This window comes from Sciurus carolinensis, chromosome 5 (assembly GCF_902686445.1).
Source record: "Sciurus carolinensis chromosome 5, mSciCar1.2, whole genome shotgun sequence".
Classification (NCBI taxonomy): domain Eukaryota; kingdom Metazoa; phylum Chordata; class Mammalia; order Rodentia; family Sciuridae; genus Sciurus; species Sciurus carolinensis.
This window is the reverse complement of record NC_062217.1, coordinates 170,492,445-170,510,412: the sequence shown is the minus strand read 5'-3', so window position 1 is coordinate 170,510,412 and position 17,968 is coordinate 170,492,445. Positions and strand designations below refer to the sequence as shown.

At 50.8% G+C, this 17,968-nt stretch overlaps 2 protein-coding genes across 6 annotated transcripts in view; one reads left to right on the top strand and one right to left on the bottom strand.

Moving 5' to 3' along the window:
- The first annotated feature begins 6,384 nt into the window (after positions 1–6,384).
- Mmp21 (matrix metallopeptidase 21) lies at positions 6,385–13,025 on the top strand. The gene is made up of 7 exons (XM_047554265.1): positions 6,385–6,546; positions 7,679–8,198; positions 8,647–8,786; positions 9,013–9,154; positions 9,986–10,243; positions 12,323–12,492; positions 12,726–13,025. The coding sequence occupies exons 1-7, from the start codon at positions 6,385–6,387 to the stop codon at positions 13,023–13,025; spliced, it is 1,692 nt and encodes a 563-aa protein (XP_047410221.1).
- Positions 13,026–15,316: 2,291 nt separating this feature from the next.
- Positions 15,317–17,968, bottom strand: part of Edrf1 (erythroid differentiation regulatory factor 1) — a 37,800-nt gene continuing 35,148 nt past the window's right edge. For 2 of the 5 annotated variants that reach the window (XM_047552968.1, XM_047552971.1), the window contains one exon: positions 15,317–16,169. In XM_047552968.1, coding sequence (XP_047408924.1) covers positions 15,995–16,169 — 175 coding nt within the window. In that variant the 3' untranslated portion in view covers positions 15,317–15,994. Of the gene's footprint in view, positions 16,185–17,968 lie in introns of all 5 variants that reach the window. The other 3 variants (XM_047552969.1, XM_047552972.1, XM_047552970.1) reach the window with 2 other exon arrangements.

The following is a 17,968-nucleotide window of genomic DNA, read 5'->3' as shown; positions in this document are numbered from 1 at the left end:
CGTGAGCTGTGGACAACTGGGATTCAAATATAAAGAGACTTTTTTCTTTTTTCATTCAGAAATGAATGAAAACAGCACTCCTGTGTTAGACCAGCTGGCCCCTGGCATCTCCATTGACTGAGAAATGTAGTTCCCTTGGAGAATCTGGCTCTGACTCTATCTCCACTTTTTAATCCTGGCTGGTGTGTGAGCTGGTTAAGGAGACCGGCATTTGTTCTCTAATGGCCTTGGTGTGAAAAATCATTACACCCCTGGGGCTCTGTCTCCTTAAAAGATCATCTTGGGATGGTCTAGGTGCTTGCTGAGCACCTGCCATGCCCCCAGGGAAGGGAAAGGCTTTATGCCTTTTCTCATAACAACCTTGGGGAGTGGGCATTGCTATTATTCCCACTTTTCTGGTGTAAAAACAGGCTCTTCAAGAGACCTTGTTTAAGGTCATAGCTAGTGAATGACAAAAACAGGACAAATTTAAAAGACATTTATGAATGCAGCACACCTCCTGTCAGATCAGCATTAGAGAAGAATCCAGTGATGACTGATTCTCCAGATCCCCAGATCTCAGTGTGACTTGATACTTGACATGGTTTGAATATGTCCCCAAAGCTTCATGTGTTGGGAGCTTGGTCCCCAGTGTGATGCTGTGGGGCCTGGCAGGAGGTCCCTAGGTCACTAGGGGTGTGCCCTCACAAGGGTTGCAGGACCCCGTTCCCTCCCTGGCTTCCTGTTTTGAGAGGTGATCTTTGTTCCCCACACATGTCCCATCCCTGCCATTGGACGTGAGGCAGCACAGCATGAGGGTGTCCTCGAAAGAGCTTGTGGCATGCTGTTTGGACTTTCAGCCTCCAAAACTGTGAGCTAAATAAACCTCCCTTCTTTCCAAACTTGGCTTGCCTCTGATGTTTTGTTACATGCATTTGGACAGAAATTTTGGAACAAAGGCACTGCAGTGCCCTGCTTTTCTGCCCAGAATCACAGGCTTCTATCCCACAGATCTTCCTGATTTGAAAGTCAAACCTAGAGTAAGTTTACAGTCTTCCCTTGTCAAGGAGTTACCTGTGCTCGGGAAGAGCCCAGCCCCAGCCGTCCATGCTGAGGACGCTGGCAGCGCCTTCTAAGGCCCCTTGGTGAAGGAAGCTAAGGGACTGGCCTCCAGGAGCCAACCTGACACCACTCTGCATCCCTGGCTGTGCAGGAAGGAACCCACGGTGGCCAAGAAGTGGTGTCATTACATCAGGGGCATGCAGTGAGGTTTTGAGGCAGTTCTCCTGGTATAATGTCCCCTCCTTGGACCAGAGACGGCAACTAACCCTAAAATACTGCAGATTACAATGTGGCTGTACTATAGAGAGAAGACTCACCCTGGGGGTTGACGATTCCTGAACTGGGTGAGATGAGATCATGTGCCCAGAGGTCAGAGCAGCACCAACTTGCTCTAAGAGTTTCTGTTTTCACTTTTACAAATATGGAGGCACCCCAAGAAATCAAACACGCATTCGAAAGTGGGCGGCAAGGCAAAACTCCGTGCTGCCAGAAGGGCTGCCCCCGCACCTCGCAAGGCCGGGCGGGTCCACCTGTTTATAGCCCAGGGTACAATTAAAATGGCTACAAATGGGCCCAGTGAAGGCTGAACACTATCTGTGAAAATGGACTACCAGGTGTTCTTTCTCAAAACTCACTCTTCCTGTAGGCTTGGCCAAGGAAAAACTGCACGCGACAAAAGTTTAGGGTTATAAACAAAATCAAAGTCCACATAGCCAAACCCTCAGTGAGGCAGCCAACACCGCTGCCCTTCCACTCCTGTCCAGCTTCCCCATCTTCTCAAGGACAGGCCGCTGCAGACCTAGGGATGCAGATGGTGCAGGAGGCTGTCCCAGGCAGGGCACAGCCCTGCGTACCTGTCACTTTAAACCTGAATGAGGGAAGCACTTGCAGGTGTGAGGGGGCAGGTGCATTGTCTCAGAAAGAAGAAAGGGCGGAACTGGATGAAATGTCCAAAAGAACCCATTGTAGGGTCCTGGAAGTTGACTGAAGTCTGACAAGACGTCAAGAAGCATTTGTTCTTGGAAATCTGCAGGAGTTGGGATCAGTTTCGGGAGCCTGTGGCCAGAGGCCTAGAGGTGCTGTGGCCCTGCCCTCAGCTCTGGCTCAGGCTTCGGGTTTGTCCCTGTCCTGCCAGCTCGCCACTGTACAGGGGCCCAGTGGACCAGAGCGGGAGGTGAAGACCCTGAGCTCTTTCACCAAGTGCTGAACCTGGCGGGAAGCTGACTCACCCTCTGCTGTCCCCCTCGGGCCAGAGGGTGGGCAGCAGGCTGGGCAGACATTTGACAGTGATGTCCTGGGGATGCAGTGCCACTGAAGGACCAGGCTGCCCACGAGGAGAAGTGCCATGGACAGGGAAAGGCCAGCCTGATGCGTGGGCAGGAGGACTTCGAGGGTGACGGGTGGCCCTGCCCTCGCAGCGTGGTGACAGCTGCACGGGGCGCCCACTGTCCCAAGGCTTAAAAAATCAGGGAAGGCAGTGCATTTTACACGTGCCCTTCTCTAGGCACCGGAGTGAAGTGGACTGGACCGTGCTCAGGACTTTGGCTGCAGGGCAGACCCACCTGGCTGGTGTCCTGGGGGTCCTGCTGATGTCTCGGGGCGAAGCCCGTGTCTGAGAGCTGAAGCCCTCCAACAGACCCCAGTGTGCTGGGCCTTTGAAATCCACAACCGCATGAGTGCTGGGGAGCGTGGTGGAGAAGCCCACCGAGACAGGCAGGAAGCAACAGAGACCCAGAGGAGGAGGGGTTTTAAGTGAAAATGGGAGAGAGGGGAACGGGGTGCTGGGCTTCTGAGGAAGAAGGGGCGCCATGCGAGGACCGGGAAGGCAGGCAGCTCCTTCCCACAGCCTTCTGGGAGAGGGTACTTGCCACTGGTACTCGTTCAACCCCACAGCAACCGGAAACAACCTCCTAGGGAGGACGAACAGGTGGGGGTTCCTAGGATCAGACAGGCCTCAGCAGGCGGGCACCCGGGGAGGAACAGGGTGCCTAGAGCCGTGTCGTTGGCCAGCAGGAACCTTGTACTAGAAATTCTACCAAAGATGACGGTGGCCTGGACACCCGCCACTGTGGAAAAAGAACCCTTGTTTCCCAGAGTAGGTGACGAGCTGGAATAAGCACTGCGTTTCCTAGCCTCCCTTGCAGACAGGCCTGGCCATAGGATGAGCGTAGCCAAGGGCACAGGGACAGAAGTGAAAAGGGCACCCCCTGCACCGCCTCCCTCCTGCTCCTGGAATGCAGGTGAAAGAGCTTGCACTCGCGCACTCATCGCGGGCTCTGAGATGACCTGGGAAGAAGCCTAATCACACAGAATGACACTGTGGGCCCAGTGATTATCCCAACTCTGGACTTCTTAATATAAGAGACATGTCCAACTCTGTGTTTAAGTCACTGTTACTATGAGATTCTTCTGTTACAACCAAATCTAATCTGAAATGGTAAGTGATGGGCAGAATGAACATCAGGTCAAACTTATTCACAGTTTGAATAAAATGCCACCTTAAAGTCTGTGGACACTGTGAGTTCCTCCTACACTTGCTGCATGCCATTTTTTTAATCAATAGTGAAATTTCATTTTTATTATATATTTTTTATTTATATTAGTTATACATGATAGTAGGATATATTTTGACATATTATACATATATGGACTATAACTTCTCATTCTTCTGGTTGTACATGATTTAGAATTATATTGGTTGTGTAATCATTTATGCACAGAGAATAGTAATGTCCTGTTCATTCCACTATCTTTCCTATTCCCATTTCCCCTCCCTTCCCTTTATTCCCCTTTGTCTAATCCCAAGTATTTCTATTCTTCCCTACCAACCCATTGTGAGTTAGCATCTGCATATCAGAGAGAACATTCAGCCTTTGGTTTCTTGGGATTGGCTTATTTCACTTAGCATGATAGTCTCTAGTGCCATCCATTTACCAGCAAATGCCATAGTTTCATTCTTCTTTATGGCTGAGTAATATTCCATTGTGTATATACACACCACATTTTCTTTATCTATTCATCTCAACAGTGCAATTTTAAAGGGTGTTTTCATGTTTATAGATTTATGACTTGTGCCATTCTGTGAAATATTTCAAAAGCAATTGGATTGGAACAACAAAAAGATAAAGGTGTTAATGTCCTTAGCAGTCAAAGAATTCTTATTTTCAAAAAAATATTGATAAAACCTACAAAAGCCACAGTCAGGTATTTGCCATGACAGTTGTCACTTAGTCTTCCTGGTGAGCACTCATAGAAAAACTCTCCATTTATCTCTCTCTGAATTAAGAATGGTTTAAATGTTCCTCTCGGCATCAAATGAGTCCCTTGAAACAATCCTATCTGCCAGGTCCTGTCCCCTCCACTTTGCAGACAGGGAAGTGGGTTTGGAGGAATGTCAGGGTGAGGCTGAGAGAAGCCAGCGTCAAGGGACTCCGGGCTGCCACTCAGCCCACTGACTGTGGACAGAGCTGGCCCAGATAAGGCGGCCCCTGGGAGGAAACACGAATTCTAGTCGCCCAGAATAAGCACCCCTACAATGGCATCTGAGGGTCCAGGTTTTCGTAGACTGAAAACCTAACCAGAAGGAGGCCACAGCCCACCAGTTGTTGCCAGCACAGTGGTCAACAGTGGGCACAGGACACTGACTGGCCGACTACTAGGTGATCGCTTTCAGGAAGGAACTGCCGGAAGAGGCTTTTCGGGGTGTCACGGAGCCTGCAGAAGCCCACTGTGCTAGGTCAGAGCAACCGAGGTGACTGCAGCCTCCCGCCTCATGTTTCCTCCAGGACCCAAGGATCCTGTGACCTCATTCTTACAATATTTCAAATCGTTTCTTGGCCAGACTCCCAAGCAGGGCCTTCGAGGTGTCCCACCTTGGGCTGACTGGCCTTTCCCACCATGGCTCCTGCTGCCCGTCCTCAGCCACGGTTGCCTGAGTGTGGCCATCCACGCAGCACAAGGCCAAGTGCACACCATCAAAACAAATAATTTTAGGGAACAAGACCCTCGAGGAGTGAATTTCTCAAGCCTCTGATCCCTGTCTTGGTGCATTTGTGCTGCTAGGACCAAATACCTTAGTAATTTATAAATACTAAAAATGTAGAGCCTGGGAAATCCAAGATCAAGGTGAGAACAGGTTCAGTGTCTCGGGAGGGCCTGATCTCCTCTTCCAAGATGCAGAACAGATGGAAGGGCAAAAGACTGATGCCCTTGGAAGCCTCTTTTATAAGGGGATCAATCCATTCACACGGCGGAGCTCTCCTGGCCTAATGACCCCTGAAAGTCCCCCTAGCTTGACACTTGCTTTGGGGATAAGTTGCAATGTTTATTTAGGATGGGACACCAACATTCAATCCACAGAAAGCCCTAGGAAGAACATCCTATCCCATGACGAGGGCTGTCATGCAGGGGTAAGGTCTGACTTTCAGAAGCACAGGCTTTGGCCAGAACTAGCAGAGTAGGCAGGACTGTGGCTCCATCTATGCTGGCCAGAATGCAGCTGTGCAGGGACCTTGGGCTGTCCAGCTCCTCATGAGCACCACTGCCCAGTGTCACAGGGGCTGCCTTGCTGCTGAATTATCAGGTGTGAGATGAACAGATCCCCTGGGACTTAGTTCCCTTCCCCTGAAGCCCCTTATCCTGGGCCCCAGTGAGGGTTTCTGGACTGCAGAGCAATAAGAGCAACACAGAAGGGGCAGGGTGGCCAGGAAGGTTCCCACCTTGGAAACCCAGGCTCCACCCACCTTGGACCTCCACAGAGCTACCTGGGAGATTCTGTTACTCCACCGAAACGTTCCATGCAATTTAGAAAAATCCACACTGCTCCTCTGCCACACAGTCTTTCCCCACAGACCATCCCCTGCTCTCTTCCATCCTCCCCTCTGAGCTCCTTCCCCCCCAAATCCCGCCACACTGTCTCCTTCCCTTGCGCTGCAGAATTGCCAACCTCCTTCCTTGCAGGGGCTTTGCTCCTGCCCGTGGCCGACAATGCAGCCCCCAAGCCCGATGGCACGGGAAAGCCTCCCTCCTGTCTCTGTCCGTGCTCAGATCTCATCTTAAGATGCTTCTGCCCACCAGCCATTGCTTTCCGGCAGCAGAGCGCAGTGCCTACCTGCAGAGTGCTGCGATTCTCAGGTCCCTGCAGCTTGGGGAGGAACTCCCTGGGCTGAAGAAGGAGTTCTCATGCTAACAAGAAGGGTGGCCCTGGGGTCTTCAAAGGCAGCACACGGGCACACTTCGAGACTGGGTGAGAAAGCTCGTTTGCTCATAAAAGGGTTTCAGGCCCTGCTGGTTAGAGAGAGACAGGGACAGAGCAGGGCAGGAGGGCAGAGTCCAGGCCAGGCCATGCTGGCTGCCTCTGTCTTGTGTCTGACGCTGCTGCTCAGCTGCCTGGCCATCCCCTGGCCTGCCCAGGCGGAGACCCTCTTCCACAGCCGGGACCGCTCCGACCTGGAACCATCCCCACTGCGCAGGGCCAAGCCCATCACCGACCTCCATGCTGCTCAGGTAGGAGAAGACCCCAGAGCAGCGTTGTCCACGTGCACGTGACACGTAGACATGTGGACACAGGCAGGCATGGCTGCAGGCCTCGTGAGGAGCAGGCAGTGACTGCACTTAACCTGAGGCTCACTGTTTTTGCAGTGCTGGGCTAGAACCCAAGGTCCTGCGCATGCTGGGCAAGCGCTAGACCACCAAGCCATACCCCAGCCCAACCCGACGTTGACTGACAGCCCCGGGGTCAGCCTCTAGTCGTGATGAAAGCTGCCCCGTGCAAAAGAGCAGCAGACTCTGGCTTTTCTAAATGCCAGCCAGTGAGGTAGCCAGAGGCCACCACACTGTTCTGATGGCACTCTCTGGAGGCACTCTCTGGAGGAAGGGCAGCTGCAGCAAGGCAGGGCCCGACTGCCAAATCTGGGGTCCCCAGCAGAGCCATCTGGGGGGGCATCCCAGACCCTGCGGGAGCTCCACCACGACCTGGGCACAGGCGCTCCTGAGAATTCCTCAGGACATGGGTTGGACAGGGAGTGGACAGGAGGAGGCCTCAGGTCACCCTGGCCCAGTGGTCACCATACTCCACAAGCAGATGTCAGGATCTCCCACATTAAGCCCTGGCTCCGGTGCACCCAAAGGTGGAGGGTCTTGAGAAGGGGGCTGGCTGGGCCTGCGGTGGCTGCCAAGGACCACGGGCTGCAGCCCCACCTCCCTGCCCTGTGCTGGGCTGGAATTTCCGGTCCTCAGACCCCCCTCCCAGGCCCTCACTCCCAGTCTCCAGCAGCCGGGCCAGGCCTCCCGCAGCCGCCCACACCTCCCCGGACCCCCCTCTCCTGCTGCCAGCCCCACCCCACCCGGCCTGCTCCAGTTCTGTCCCTCCTCAGGTCACGTGGCAACATGACCTGCGCCCCAACCAGCCAGTGCTCTGCTGCCAGAAAGCAGCCATGACCTGAGCCAGCCCCACTCACAGCACCACATCCTCATCTCGGGCCACACTCTCCACACCACACACTCACCCTGTCTGCTCCCTCTCTGTCTCGTTCCTCTCCATCTCCTTTCTGTCACACAGCCCCCAGGGCAGGCATGAGGCAGTGGAAAGGCCCTGTGGTGGCAGCCCCATGGACTTGGGTGCATTTCTCTCCCACAGAAGTTCTTGTCCAGATACGGCTGGTCGGAGGGGCCTTCAGTCTGGGGTCTCAGCCCCAAGGAGCCAGCAGAGGCCCCTGCGGGCACCACCCTGGCCGAAGCTGTGCGCAGGTTCCAGAGGGTGAATGCACTGCCAGCCAGCGGGGAGCTGGATGCAGCCACACTGGCGGCCATGAACAGGCCTCGCTGTGGTGTCCCTGACACCCAGCTGCCGGCCCTGTTGACCTCTCTAGGCCCACAGCCCAGGGCCCGACCAAAGCGTTTCCTACAAATGCTGCTACCCAGGCCAGGGGGGCAGCAGGACGACTACTCAGACAGCGGGGCCCCCAGGGCCTTCTCCAAGAAGACCCTGACTTGGAGGCTGGTGGGCGAGGCCTACAGCAGCCAGCTCTCCGTGGACGAGCAGAGATACATCTTCAGACTGGCCTTCAGGATGTGGAGTGAGGTGACGCCGCTGGACTTCCGGGAGGATCTCACTGCTGCTGGGGCCACGGTGGACATAAAACTGGGTTTTGGGAGAGGTAATAAGGGTGCAGGCTCAGGACCTCCCCTACCTCCCGCCTGCTCTGCAGGCGCACGCCTCTGCCCTTTCCCGCTGGGGCACCTCACCTCCATGCTGGGCACTGGGCTTACTTGGGTCAGTCCAACCTCGGTTGCCTCAGGGACAGTGACCTTCTGTGACCTGCCCAGCTGGCAGGACCCAGCTCCAATGCCCTCCCGTCCATGAGCGCTTCAGACACCACCTATCTCCCCGTCCCCACACTGCTGTCTCCCTGCTCCGTTTCTAGTCTCCTTCAGAATCAGGGTTTGCAGACGACTGTGGCTCGGCACTCCTGTGCGGCAGGACCGGGCCTGCGGGTGCTGCTGGCGTGAGCTCCTGGAGGCTGGTGGCCGCGAAGTCGGCCTGGTTAGGTGGGGAAGCCGCAGGAGCACCCCTCGTTCACCAGAACCACCCTGACCCCTTGCCAGGCCGGCACCTAGGCTGTCCTCGGGTGTTCGACGGAAGCGGGCAGGAGTTTGCACACGCCTGGCACCTGGGTGACATTCACTTTGACGATGATGAGCACTTCACACCGCCCACCAGTGACACGGGCATCGGCCTTCTCAAAGTAAGTCGCTCGCGCTGCTCTCCCGAGAGGGCAGGGCAGCACGGGCCAGTCTGAGAGCCAGAGCTTCTTGCGGCGGGCGCTTGCCAGTTCTCACCGGCTTCCCGTTCTGAACAAGCACAGCTCCACGTGAGGCACAGGCCTGGCCTCTGCCATTCAGGGGCCAGTCCCAGTGGTGCTCAAAGGCCTGGGATTGGCCCTGCACCCATAGTTTGTGTTCCCCTCTTAGGTGGCTGTCCATGAAATTGGCCATGTCCTCGGCCTGCCACATTCCTACAGGACAGGATCCGTAATGCAACCAAATTATATTCCCCAGAAACCTGCGTTTGAGCTGGACTGGTCAGATAGAAAAGCAATTCAGAAACTGTACGGTAAGACGGTTCCTGGGCTGGTTCTCCCCAGGGCTCCCAGAGGACACTCGGGGTGCCAAGACACAATATCCCACTTAGTATCTGCCCTCTAACTCCATGGGGCAATTTCCTTGTGGTCATGCCCAGACTGCAGGGCACAAGCAGGCAGCGCACACTCCCCTCCACATGCCACCTGCGTTGGCTGGGAGGAAGAGCCATCTGTGCCTCCGTCTCACACAGGAGCTTTGTGAAGGGAGGCCGCTGGAAGCTTTCTTGCAATTCTAAGGCAAAGAACCCCTTCCCTTGCAGGGGCAGCTTTGATTTCTATAGCTGTTCAGGCTGAGGCACCTGGGGTCCATTATTTAATGAAAACGATCAGTGAATTAACAGGATGCCCACGGCAGGGAGAGCTGGCCTCCCAATTCCCATGTAGAGGCCCCTCCCGGAGACCATGCTGCTTCTATTCTACTCACTTGCTCCTGTTCTTGGCGTTCAGGGCCTTTGGAGACAACGGAAGCAGGACACACTTATTTCCCCGGTGGAACTCGTCCTCCAGCGTGTGCCCAGAACCAGAGTGCCTTCCTCTAAGTCAGACTGGCCATCAGGAGAGGCATCAGGTGGTCATATAACGTGCCATCCGGACCGAGTCTGGGGGCCCTGTGAGCCACTTGTGTGGCCTGCCTCTTGCAGGCTCCCTGGGTCCCTGCTCCTGCTCAGCCCACTGCTAAGAGCAGATGGCATCTTGCTCTAAGGTGTACCAACAGAGAACCCCAACCTGCAGTTGTCTCTATTCCGGTCACCTGAAAACTGGCATTTGTACCATGTGACAAGTGGCTGGAGTTGTCTTTTCAGGTTCGTGCCAGGGATCATTTGACACCGCATTTGACTGGATTCGCAAAGAGAGAAACCAGTACGGTGAGGTGATGGTGAGGTTCAGCACCTACTTCTTCCGCAACGGCTGGTACTGGCTTTATGAAAATCGAAACAACAGGACCCGCTATGGGGATCCACTGCCGATCCTCACCGGTTGGCACGGAATCCCAGCACGAAAGATCGATGCGTTCGTTCACATCTGGACGTGGAGAAGAGACGAACGTTATTTTTTTAAAGGTAAAAATTCTTCATGGGTGGTGCCATTTCTCTTAATAAGAGAAATGCATTCTGAATAAATGTTTCCAGCCCCTGTCAAGGAATCCTTTGTAACGCTCTGGTAATTACTTGCTTGATCCCTGTCTGCACCATTAGACTGTGGGCTTTGTGGGTACAGGGGTTGGGTCACATCTGCGATCTTTTAAAAGAAGGCACTTAGGGCATCGAATGGATGAGTGAGAGACCTTTGAGAGGCACTTGAGGTGGCTGACAAGGCACTTTTACCTGGTTCTGGAGGAAAAAGGGTGCCTTGGAAGGCCAGCAGTACAGGCAGGCATGTTTCCAGGGTGGCCAAGCAGGGAGCTGACCACCTGGAATCCACGCTGGTGTTACCAGGAGTCAGGAGTCGACCTGGACTAAGGATGGGGGGATCCGGAACGCTCAGAGGAGGGCACCCAGTGCCTGCAGTGTGGGGTGTGCCGTGGCCAGACAAGCAGGAGTGGGGAATGGGGAAGGCACGTCTGCGAGACTGGAGTCCATTCAGAGGTGGCGGGGGACTCGTGTGGGATGAGACTGGGAAGACTGGGCTGGCCTGACCTTGGAGAGCCTCAGATGCCGGGCTAGGGGCCCGACCTCATCCAGCAGGCAGCAAGGAATCCATTTCTGAACGGGGAAGATCAATGTTTAGCAGGAAGGTGATGGATGGGGCCAGGGAGGGGTGACCATGTGAGGGCAGGTGGGGGCTGTCCTGCTACTGCCTCTCCTTATTCACACGCCACCCTGTCCAGCATCTGCTCCCAGCTCATGTAGACATGCTGCTTCACAAACCCAGTGGGCTGCGTCCAATCCCAAACGTGACGCTGTGGCTCCTGTCCATCGTTTTGCAGGAAAGTTGTGTGTACCTGGTCTTGAATCTCAGCGACACACACTACGCTGCTTTAAACTGCTGAGTTAACAAGGCAAGAGCTAAGCTGTAAGAACGTCATGTGCAGACTTTATTATCAGGATCCTACGTGTAGATTTGGTCTTCAGCTCCCTTCATATCACACAAAGGAAGAATCATTTCAGTTTGGTTACATTAGCTATGGCCCTTTGGCAAGTTTTCACAGTGAAGTCTTTTGGAGTTGGAAGCACATCTTTCAATGCTTTAAGGAACTTACGTTGGTAACTGGAATCATTACAGAATATGGTCACCATGGGGGTACTTCTTTAAAAACATCTTTAATATGCTGTTAATATTTTAAATTAAAAAAAAAATCCCAGCTGGAGTGAATTGCCACTCATTGTGCGTGCGTGGCTGCTAAGGGACGTCACTGCTCGAGGTGTGCCTCGAGTTGTGCCCACAGAATGTCTAACTGAGTGGGCTTATTTATTCTATTGTGTGCTGGCAATAGGTGAGATATTTAGGAACCAATAAGGAAAGCCTAGAATGAGCCTCTCCTGTTTCAGAGCATGAAATCAGCATTTGAGTGTTAAAACAAAATGGACCAGAATGTATTATTTTGTCTGGGAGTCCAGGGTTGTACCTCCAGACTGAGTTTGCACTGGTCACTTCGAGGCTCTACTCCTGTTTCCTTATTTGCAGATGGGGATGGAGAGACAATCAGATGATTCAAAAACACTGGGAAAAGGTATCACCCAGCAATAAGCATCAGAATTTCTTCTGTTAAGAGGCCTTACATCAATTAGGGTAGGGAAGGGATTCTGGCCAACACGCGGACCACTGACATGCAAAAGGAACACTGTCAGACCACGAATGAGGGAAAAAATTAAGATGCTCGGGTGAAAAAGACCCCATTTGTCATTCTGAGAGCCAACAGGATGATGTGAACGGGTCAGGGCTCGCCGTGAGACGCCATCAACGATCCGGCTGCAGCAGTGCCACGTACAGAAAACTGTACTGGGCTCAAACTGAGAAGCCATCCCAAACCTGAGGAAACCAAAGGCTTCGCTAGGTGCCACTAGCCTGGCTTCCTCTGGGAATCCCAGCACAGCATTATGCAGGATGGGCTGGGCCTGTCTGGGAGGCTGTCCTCTTCGTGAGGTTTCCTGTGATTTAACATTAATAAATTATATTCTTATTTTTTGGTTAACTCTCAGGAAACCAATACTGGAGATACGACAGTGACAAGGACCAGGTCCACATGGATGAAGAAGGAAGAAGCTACCCCAAACTGATTTCAGAAAGGTTTCCTGGAATCCCCAGTCCCCTGGACACTGCCTTTTATGACAGAAGGCAACAGCTAATTTACTTCTTCAAGGCGTCCTTTGTAAGTAGCACTGCTTATGTAACCATGTCTGAGGTGTGGAATGAACAAATTCTTAGTTGGGAGCTGTTCTCTTTGCTTCAGATCTAACAGCAGCCGCAGAGCATTAGGTGGAGAACTATTTAGAACAAGTCTGAAGAACTCAGTGCACAGCTGGATGTAATTAACTCACTGCTGTAAGTTAACCTAAAAATCAATGAGCTTCAGAACACTCAGTCTTGCTTTCTAACTTGTAGGTATTTGCATTTGATGTCAACAGAAACCAAGTACTTAATTCTTATCCAAAGAAGATTACTGAAGTTTTTCCAGCAATAACACCACAAAACCATCCCTTCAGAAACATAGATTCAGCTTACTACTCCTATGCACATGGCTCCATTTTCTTTTTCAAAGGAAATGCCTATTGGAAAGTAGTTAATGACAAGGACAAACAAAAGAATTCCTGGCTTCCTTCAAATGGTGTATTTCCAAAAAGGTCTATTTCAGAGAAGTGGTTTGATGTTTGTGACGTCCACACCTCCACACTGGACATGTAACAAGGAAAACAGGAAAACCAAGTCAGGGTAGGATTTTTTTTTTCCAGGAGAAAAAGTCTGATTTCTTTTACAAAGAAAGCCAGGCTTTTACTAGTTAAATATGGCTCACTGAGTTAAAACCAATGGAAAAAACACTACTGGAACTTTAAAAATACTTGGTTTTAAAGATCAGTTGCTCTGGCAAAATCAATCAATTCCCAAATAATTTTATTGGCTTTTTAGAAGAGTTTTTTTTTTTTTTTTAATTTTTTTATTTAAAGCAAGCACCCTGAGGCCGCCCTCCTTTTGCTTTCTGTTCTGCACTCTGTAGCTGTGCCCCAACATTGCCCCCAGTCCTGCTGCTTGGGGGCCAGGGAGGCGCCATGGGGTAAGTGCATGTTTACTGCACTAAAAACAGATGTGATGGGAAAGGTCACAGAATTTGAATTAAGTGCTAGGTGTGGTGGCACATGCCTGTAATCCCATCGGTTCAGAGGCTGAGGCAGGAGGATCCTAAGTTCAAACCCAGCCTCAGCAACTAAGCGAGGCCCTAAGCAACTCAGTTAAGACCCTGTCTCAAAAAAAAAAAAAAAAAAAAAAAAAAAAAAGAAAAAAAAAGAAAAATCAAGTACACACAAAATCCTTGTCATAACGATACTTTTTTAACAGGTGAGACTCTGAAAGGTTTTCACGTCTGTCTTGATCTTCAGGACGGACACAACTGCACGTTTCCAGCCTGAAATGCTTAAGTTCACTTATGGCCTCTGGCCCTGAAGCCATGGAGCAGACGTGCCATCTGCACACACAGGCCTGCATCTCGTTGGTCCTGGACAGGTGGCTCTTGTGTCTTTCTGGAATTCATTTGTGCTCTACTTTCCTTGCAGAGCAGCAAGCACTTACATGTCGATCAGATCACAAAACCAGCTCTGGGAGCTGGCTGCATAGTTTTATTTTCTCCATATCAGTTATATTAAGGACATGCTTTATGTTCCTTTAAGTTTAAATAATATGGCTTAATATGAGATTTTGTTTATTTGTTTTGTTTTGTTTTGTTTTGAGGTACTGGGGATGGAACCCAGGGCCTCATGCAGGCTGGGCCATATATCTCAACCCTGGCTATTAATTCTTCACACACACACGGGGGAAAAAAACCCCACAATACCATATGCAATGATGTGGGCAACAAAATTAACTCAGTAAAAAGAGACTCAGTAGCCTCGGTGACCAGGACACAAAAAAACCACATTTCTCCTAATGGAACAGTTAAAACACAGGTACAATAAGAAGTTTTAAAATCAGCAAATTAAAAATGCATTTTAAAAGCTTTTTATTCCCTCTGTAGAAGTCTTCATGTTATTGCTTTGACAAAAGATAAACAATTTGTTTTCTTGCTTAAAAACAATTTTCCTCTTGACCAAAGGCTGTTCAGCTAGAGAGGGTGCGGGAGACAAGGTCAGCAACCCTCTAACATCCCTAGCTCCAGCTCAGGTTACCCGAGGGAAAATCCTTTTTGAATCCCTAAACCCAGAGGACGACGCCACCACTGGAGGTGCCCAGAGCTGAAAAGCAGAGGAGAACAGCACAAATCTGCCTGGGCTCAGCTGCCCGGGAAGAGGAGGACGCTGCTCCTGAAGCTAGCCGATGCTGATCTGGAGCACGTGCTTGGCCATTCAGGCAAGACATGAACCGCATCAATGATTGATTTTTGCAATCTGATGTGAATCTGTCCCAAGGACAACGTAAATCAAGAACTAGACAAATGGCAGAAGAGTTCTGCCAAGCTGATAGGTGCCAATTCATTTTCTATGAAAACTAGAAATCTGTCAGGAGTAAGCAGTTTGTAAAAATTCAGCTTAAAACCAGTTTATTCCAGACAACCTCGTGGTAGAGCTCAGATTCTTTCAGGTGTGGTCGGTGTGGGAGGGGCTGCTGGTCATGGAGGACCTGCAGGAGGAACCAACCAACCCTGGGCCTGAATGGGGCGGGTGACATCTATTCCTGCCACTGAGCCCAGCCAGCAGGCGTGTCACAACATGTCAATGCACAGGAACCTAGACTCACCACATGAAAGAATCTGACTCACATTACACCGTCTTTCTTGAAATTGAGTATTAATTACAAGGGACAGGTACAGCCTTGTTCAGACTGTAGTGAATGTATGCAACTAGACAAGATCTACGTAACAGCAAGTAGTAAGTAAAATATTCCAGTGAACACTGATGGCAGAGTTTTACTTTTAACGTTATCTTTATTTTGTAATTATCAAACTGAGTTCAAGTCATAATTCAATGTGAAGAATGCAAAATGGAAAATAAGATATTTTAAATAAATAGTTTATTCAAAATAGTTTTGTTTTTGTTTACCTTATTCACAGTTTCAAGTTTAAAATGAAAAAAGGGGGAGGGGAAATAGTATTCTTGATCAACTGTCATATAAAGTCAAAGAAAAGTGAATCCCTTCAACACATGCATTAAATATAGAGTATTGTGCGATGGCTAGTCTTCAAAAAGTCCTGCACTGAAATTTAGAAAGGGGAGACTTTTTTGTGCAATTTAGAAGGAAATACTGTAGATTTACAGAAGTTTCTTTAACCCATTTGAATCTGTACTACTACTTGGATAAAAGTTCTCTTGATGGAAGTAACATTTTATCCAAAATAATATCTTAAAACTCTTGTAGTCTACCATACTTCAAAATTATCTGAAAGTGTAATTGCATCACAGAAAGTCTATTAATATGGAGGTACCATGTCCGCCTCAGAGAAAGAAAAGTTGAAGCTTTCAGTTCAGTTCGGGCTTTAACGCTTCCAATGAGGAAGCCTAAGGGCTCCGCCACCATCTGTCTGTTGTGGGAAATAACTGCTTGCACCGCCATGCCCGTTTCAATGGGTATTTCCTCACATTTAATGAAACTCAGCACCGAATGGACAAAGCCACTCCTGTGGTCAGAAGGCACTGTCAGCGCGTCTGCGGACGCAGCTCTGTGCGAGGTCACTGAACGGCGCCACTGCTCGCTCCGCTGCCCCCGTGAGCAAGCTGCCCCAGCAAATGGATGATGACATCGATTCTTTCCAAAAGACTTGCACTTTTGTTGGCAGTAGCTCTCAAAAGCTGGGAGTAGATTTGCTTGTTGGATTTGAGAAGTACATCTTCTTCAACGTTATTGCTAGGGTCCCCCCACCAAAAAAAAAAAAAAAAAAAAAAAAAAAAAAGACAGGTGAAGGGCACAGTGAAGGGTCTGGAAGCAAACAGTAACATCGAGCGCTTGGCAGTGGTGCACAGTGGTGCTCGGAGAGGCAGCCCCCAGCAGTGCCTCCCCATACCTACCTTCTGTCTTCTGCTCCTGGGCCTGACACTCATGTCGATAAATCAACTAAAACCAGAGTTCACACGGTTAATCGGCACATCTCCTCCACCAGGAACTGCTCTTGGCAGTGAACCAAACACACAAAAGTCCCTGCTTTGTGTGAGGGGTGGTGGGGCACCGGGAGAAGACGTACAATGAACAACCATGACGGGGACGTAGCTCAGAGGTGGAGTGCTTGCCCAGCATGCCCCAGGTCAAGTTCAACCTCCAGAACCCGGAGAAAACAAAACAAAGACAGTGACAGGCGACTGTCACATCCCCTGAAAGAAAGCAAGCTGACATGGGCGAGGGCACTGGGAAGCCAGATGGTATTCCTCCACTCTTTTTTTTAACAGTATTGGGGATTGAACCCAGGGCTTCGCACACAGACTACCACTGAGCTATACCTTCAGCCCTTGAATTTTGAAACGGGCTCTCTAAATTGCTCAGGCTGGCCTCGAACTCCTAATTCTTCCATTTCGGCCTCCTGAGTCGCTGGGGTTAGGGGCCTGTGCCACCACTTCTGTGTCCTCTACTCTGAACCAACTGCAGAGTGCCAGCTAGTGTGCTGGAGCCCCAGGATGGGAAGCAGACTCAGGGTAGCGGAGCCTCTGTTCTAAGGACACTGTGCACCTTCTGGTGGCGATGCCTCTCAGCCCAGGAGCACGTTAAACCACCCCATTTTAAAACTGCTTAGTTGATGCTGAAAATTTTTACCCTTTATAATGGATCAATACTTTATATGTAAGACTGGTAATTATGTGGTTCCAATCTAGCCACCCTCCTTTCAATGAGTCCATACGCAGAGGCCTGGCTCACGTAACCAGGTCACAGGGCAGTTCCACAGCTCGTTCCAGTACGTGACACACCACCACAGGACAACACTGCCCCCTGCAAAGGCAAGGACTGGTTTGATTTTACAGAGAATGATAGGGCCCACAAAAGGCCTACACTTTGGATGGAGGCCAAAGCATCATGTTTCCCACTTTTTTTTCCCTTGGAACTGACCTAGAGGTGCTTACCACTGAGCCACACCCCCAGTCCTTTTGATCTTTTGAGACAGGGTCTTGCTAGGTTGCTTAGGGCCTTGCTAAGTTGCAGAGGCAGGCTTTGAACTTGTGATCCTCCTGCCTCAGCCTCCTGAGCTACTAGGATTACAGGCGTGCGCCGCTACACAGGGCTTGCTTCCTGATGTCTAATGCTGTGCTTTCTCCTTTCTAGTGTGCGAATCCTCTCCCTTTGCCCAGGTGACCTTTGGGCCTGCCAGAGAGCACCCAGGTGCCAAGCTGCTTCCCTGGCGACTGAGCTGTCAGGAAGGCCCCTTCCCCTTCCCGAGGTCAGACTCTAGTCACCCTCTCCCACAGCCTGACGCCCTCTTTAGGATCATTCCTCCCTTTCAATTGCCACTTCTTTTTATCAGGCGAGTGCTTCTTCCCCCAAATCTACCACAGCATACCAGTCACAAGTCGTCTGTACTTGGACATAAGATTGGCTGTGTTTTAGCTATAGGTTTTTTTTTGGGGGGGGCGGGGGCAGAATATTACTAATCACAGAACTCCTGATAACCTTAACAGGAAATTTACATCATTTTTTTACAGTAATCGGGCAATAACATTTAA

Bases quoted from the DNA above. Each gene is read 5' to 3' on its own strand.
- Mmp21 (XM_047554265.1), top strand. From the start codon at position 6,385: ATGCTGGCTGCCTCTGTCTTGTGTCTGACGCTGCTGCTCAGCTGCCTG. The intron at 6,547-7,678 runs GTAGGAGAAGAC...TCTCTCCCACAG, and splicing joins CCGACCTCCATGCTGCTCAG to AAGTTCTTGTCCAGATACGG. The intron at 8,787-9,012 runs GTAAGTCGCTCG...TTCCCCTCTTAG, and splicing joins CGGGCATCGGCCTTCTCAAA to GTGGCTGTCCATGAAATTGG.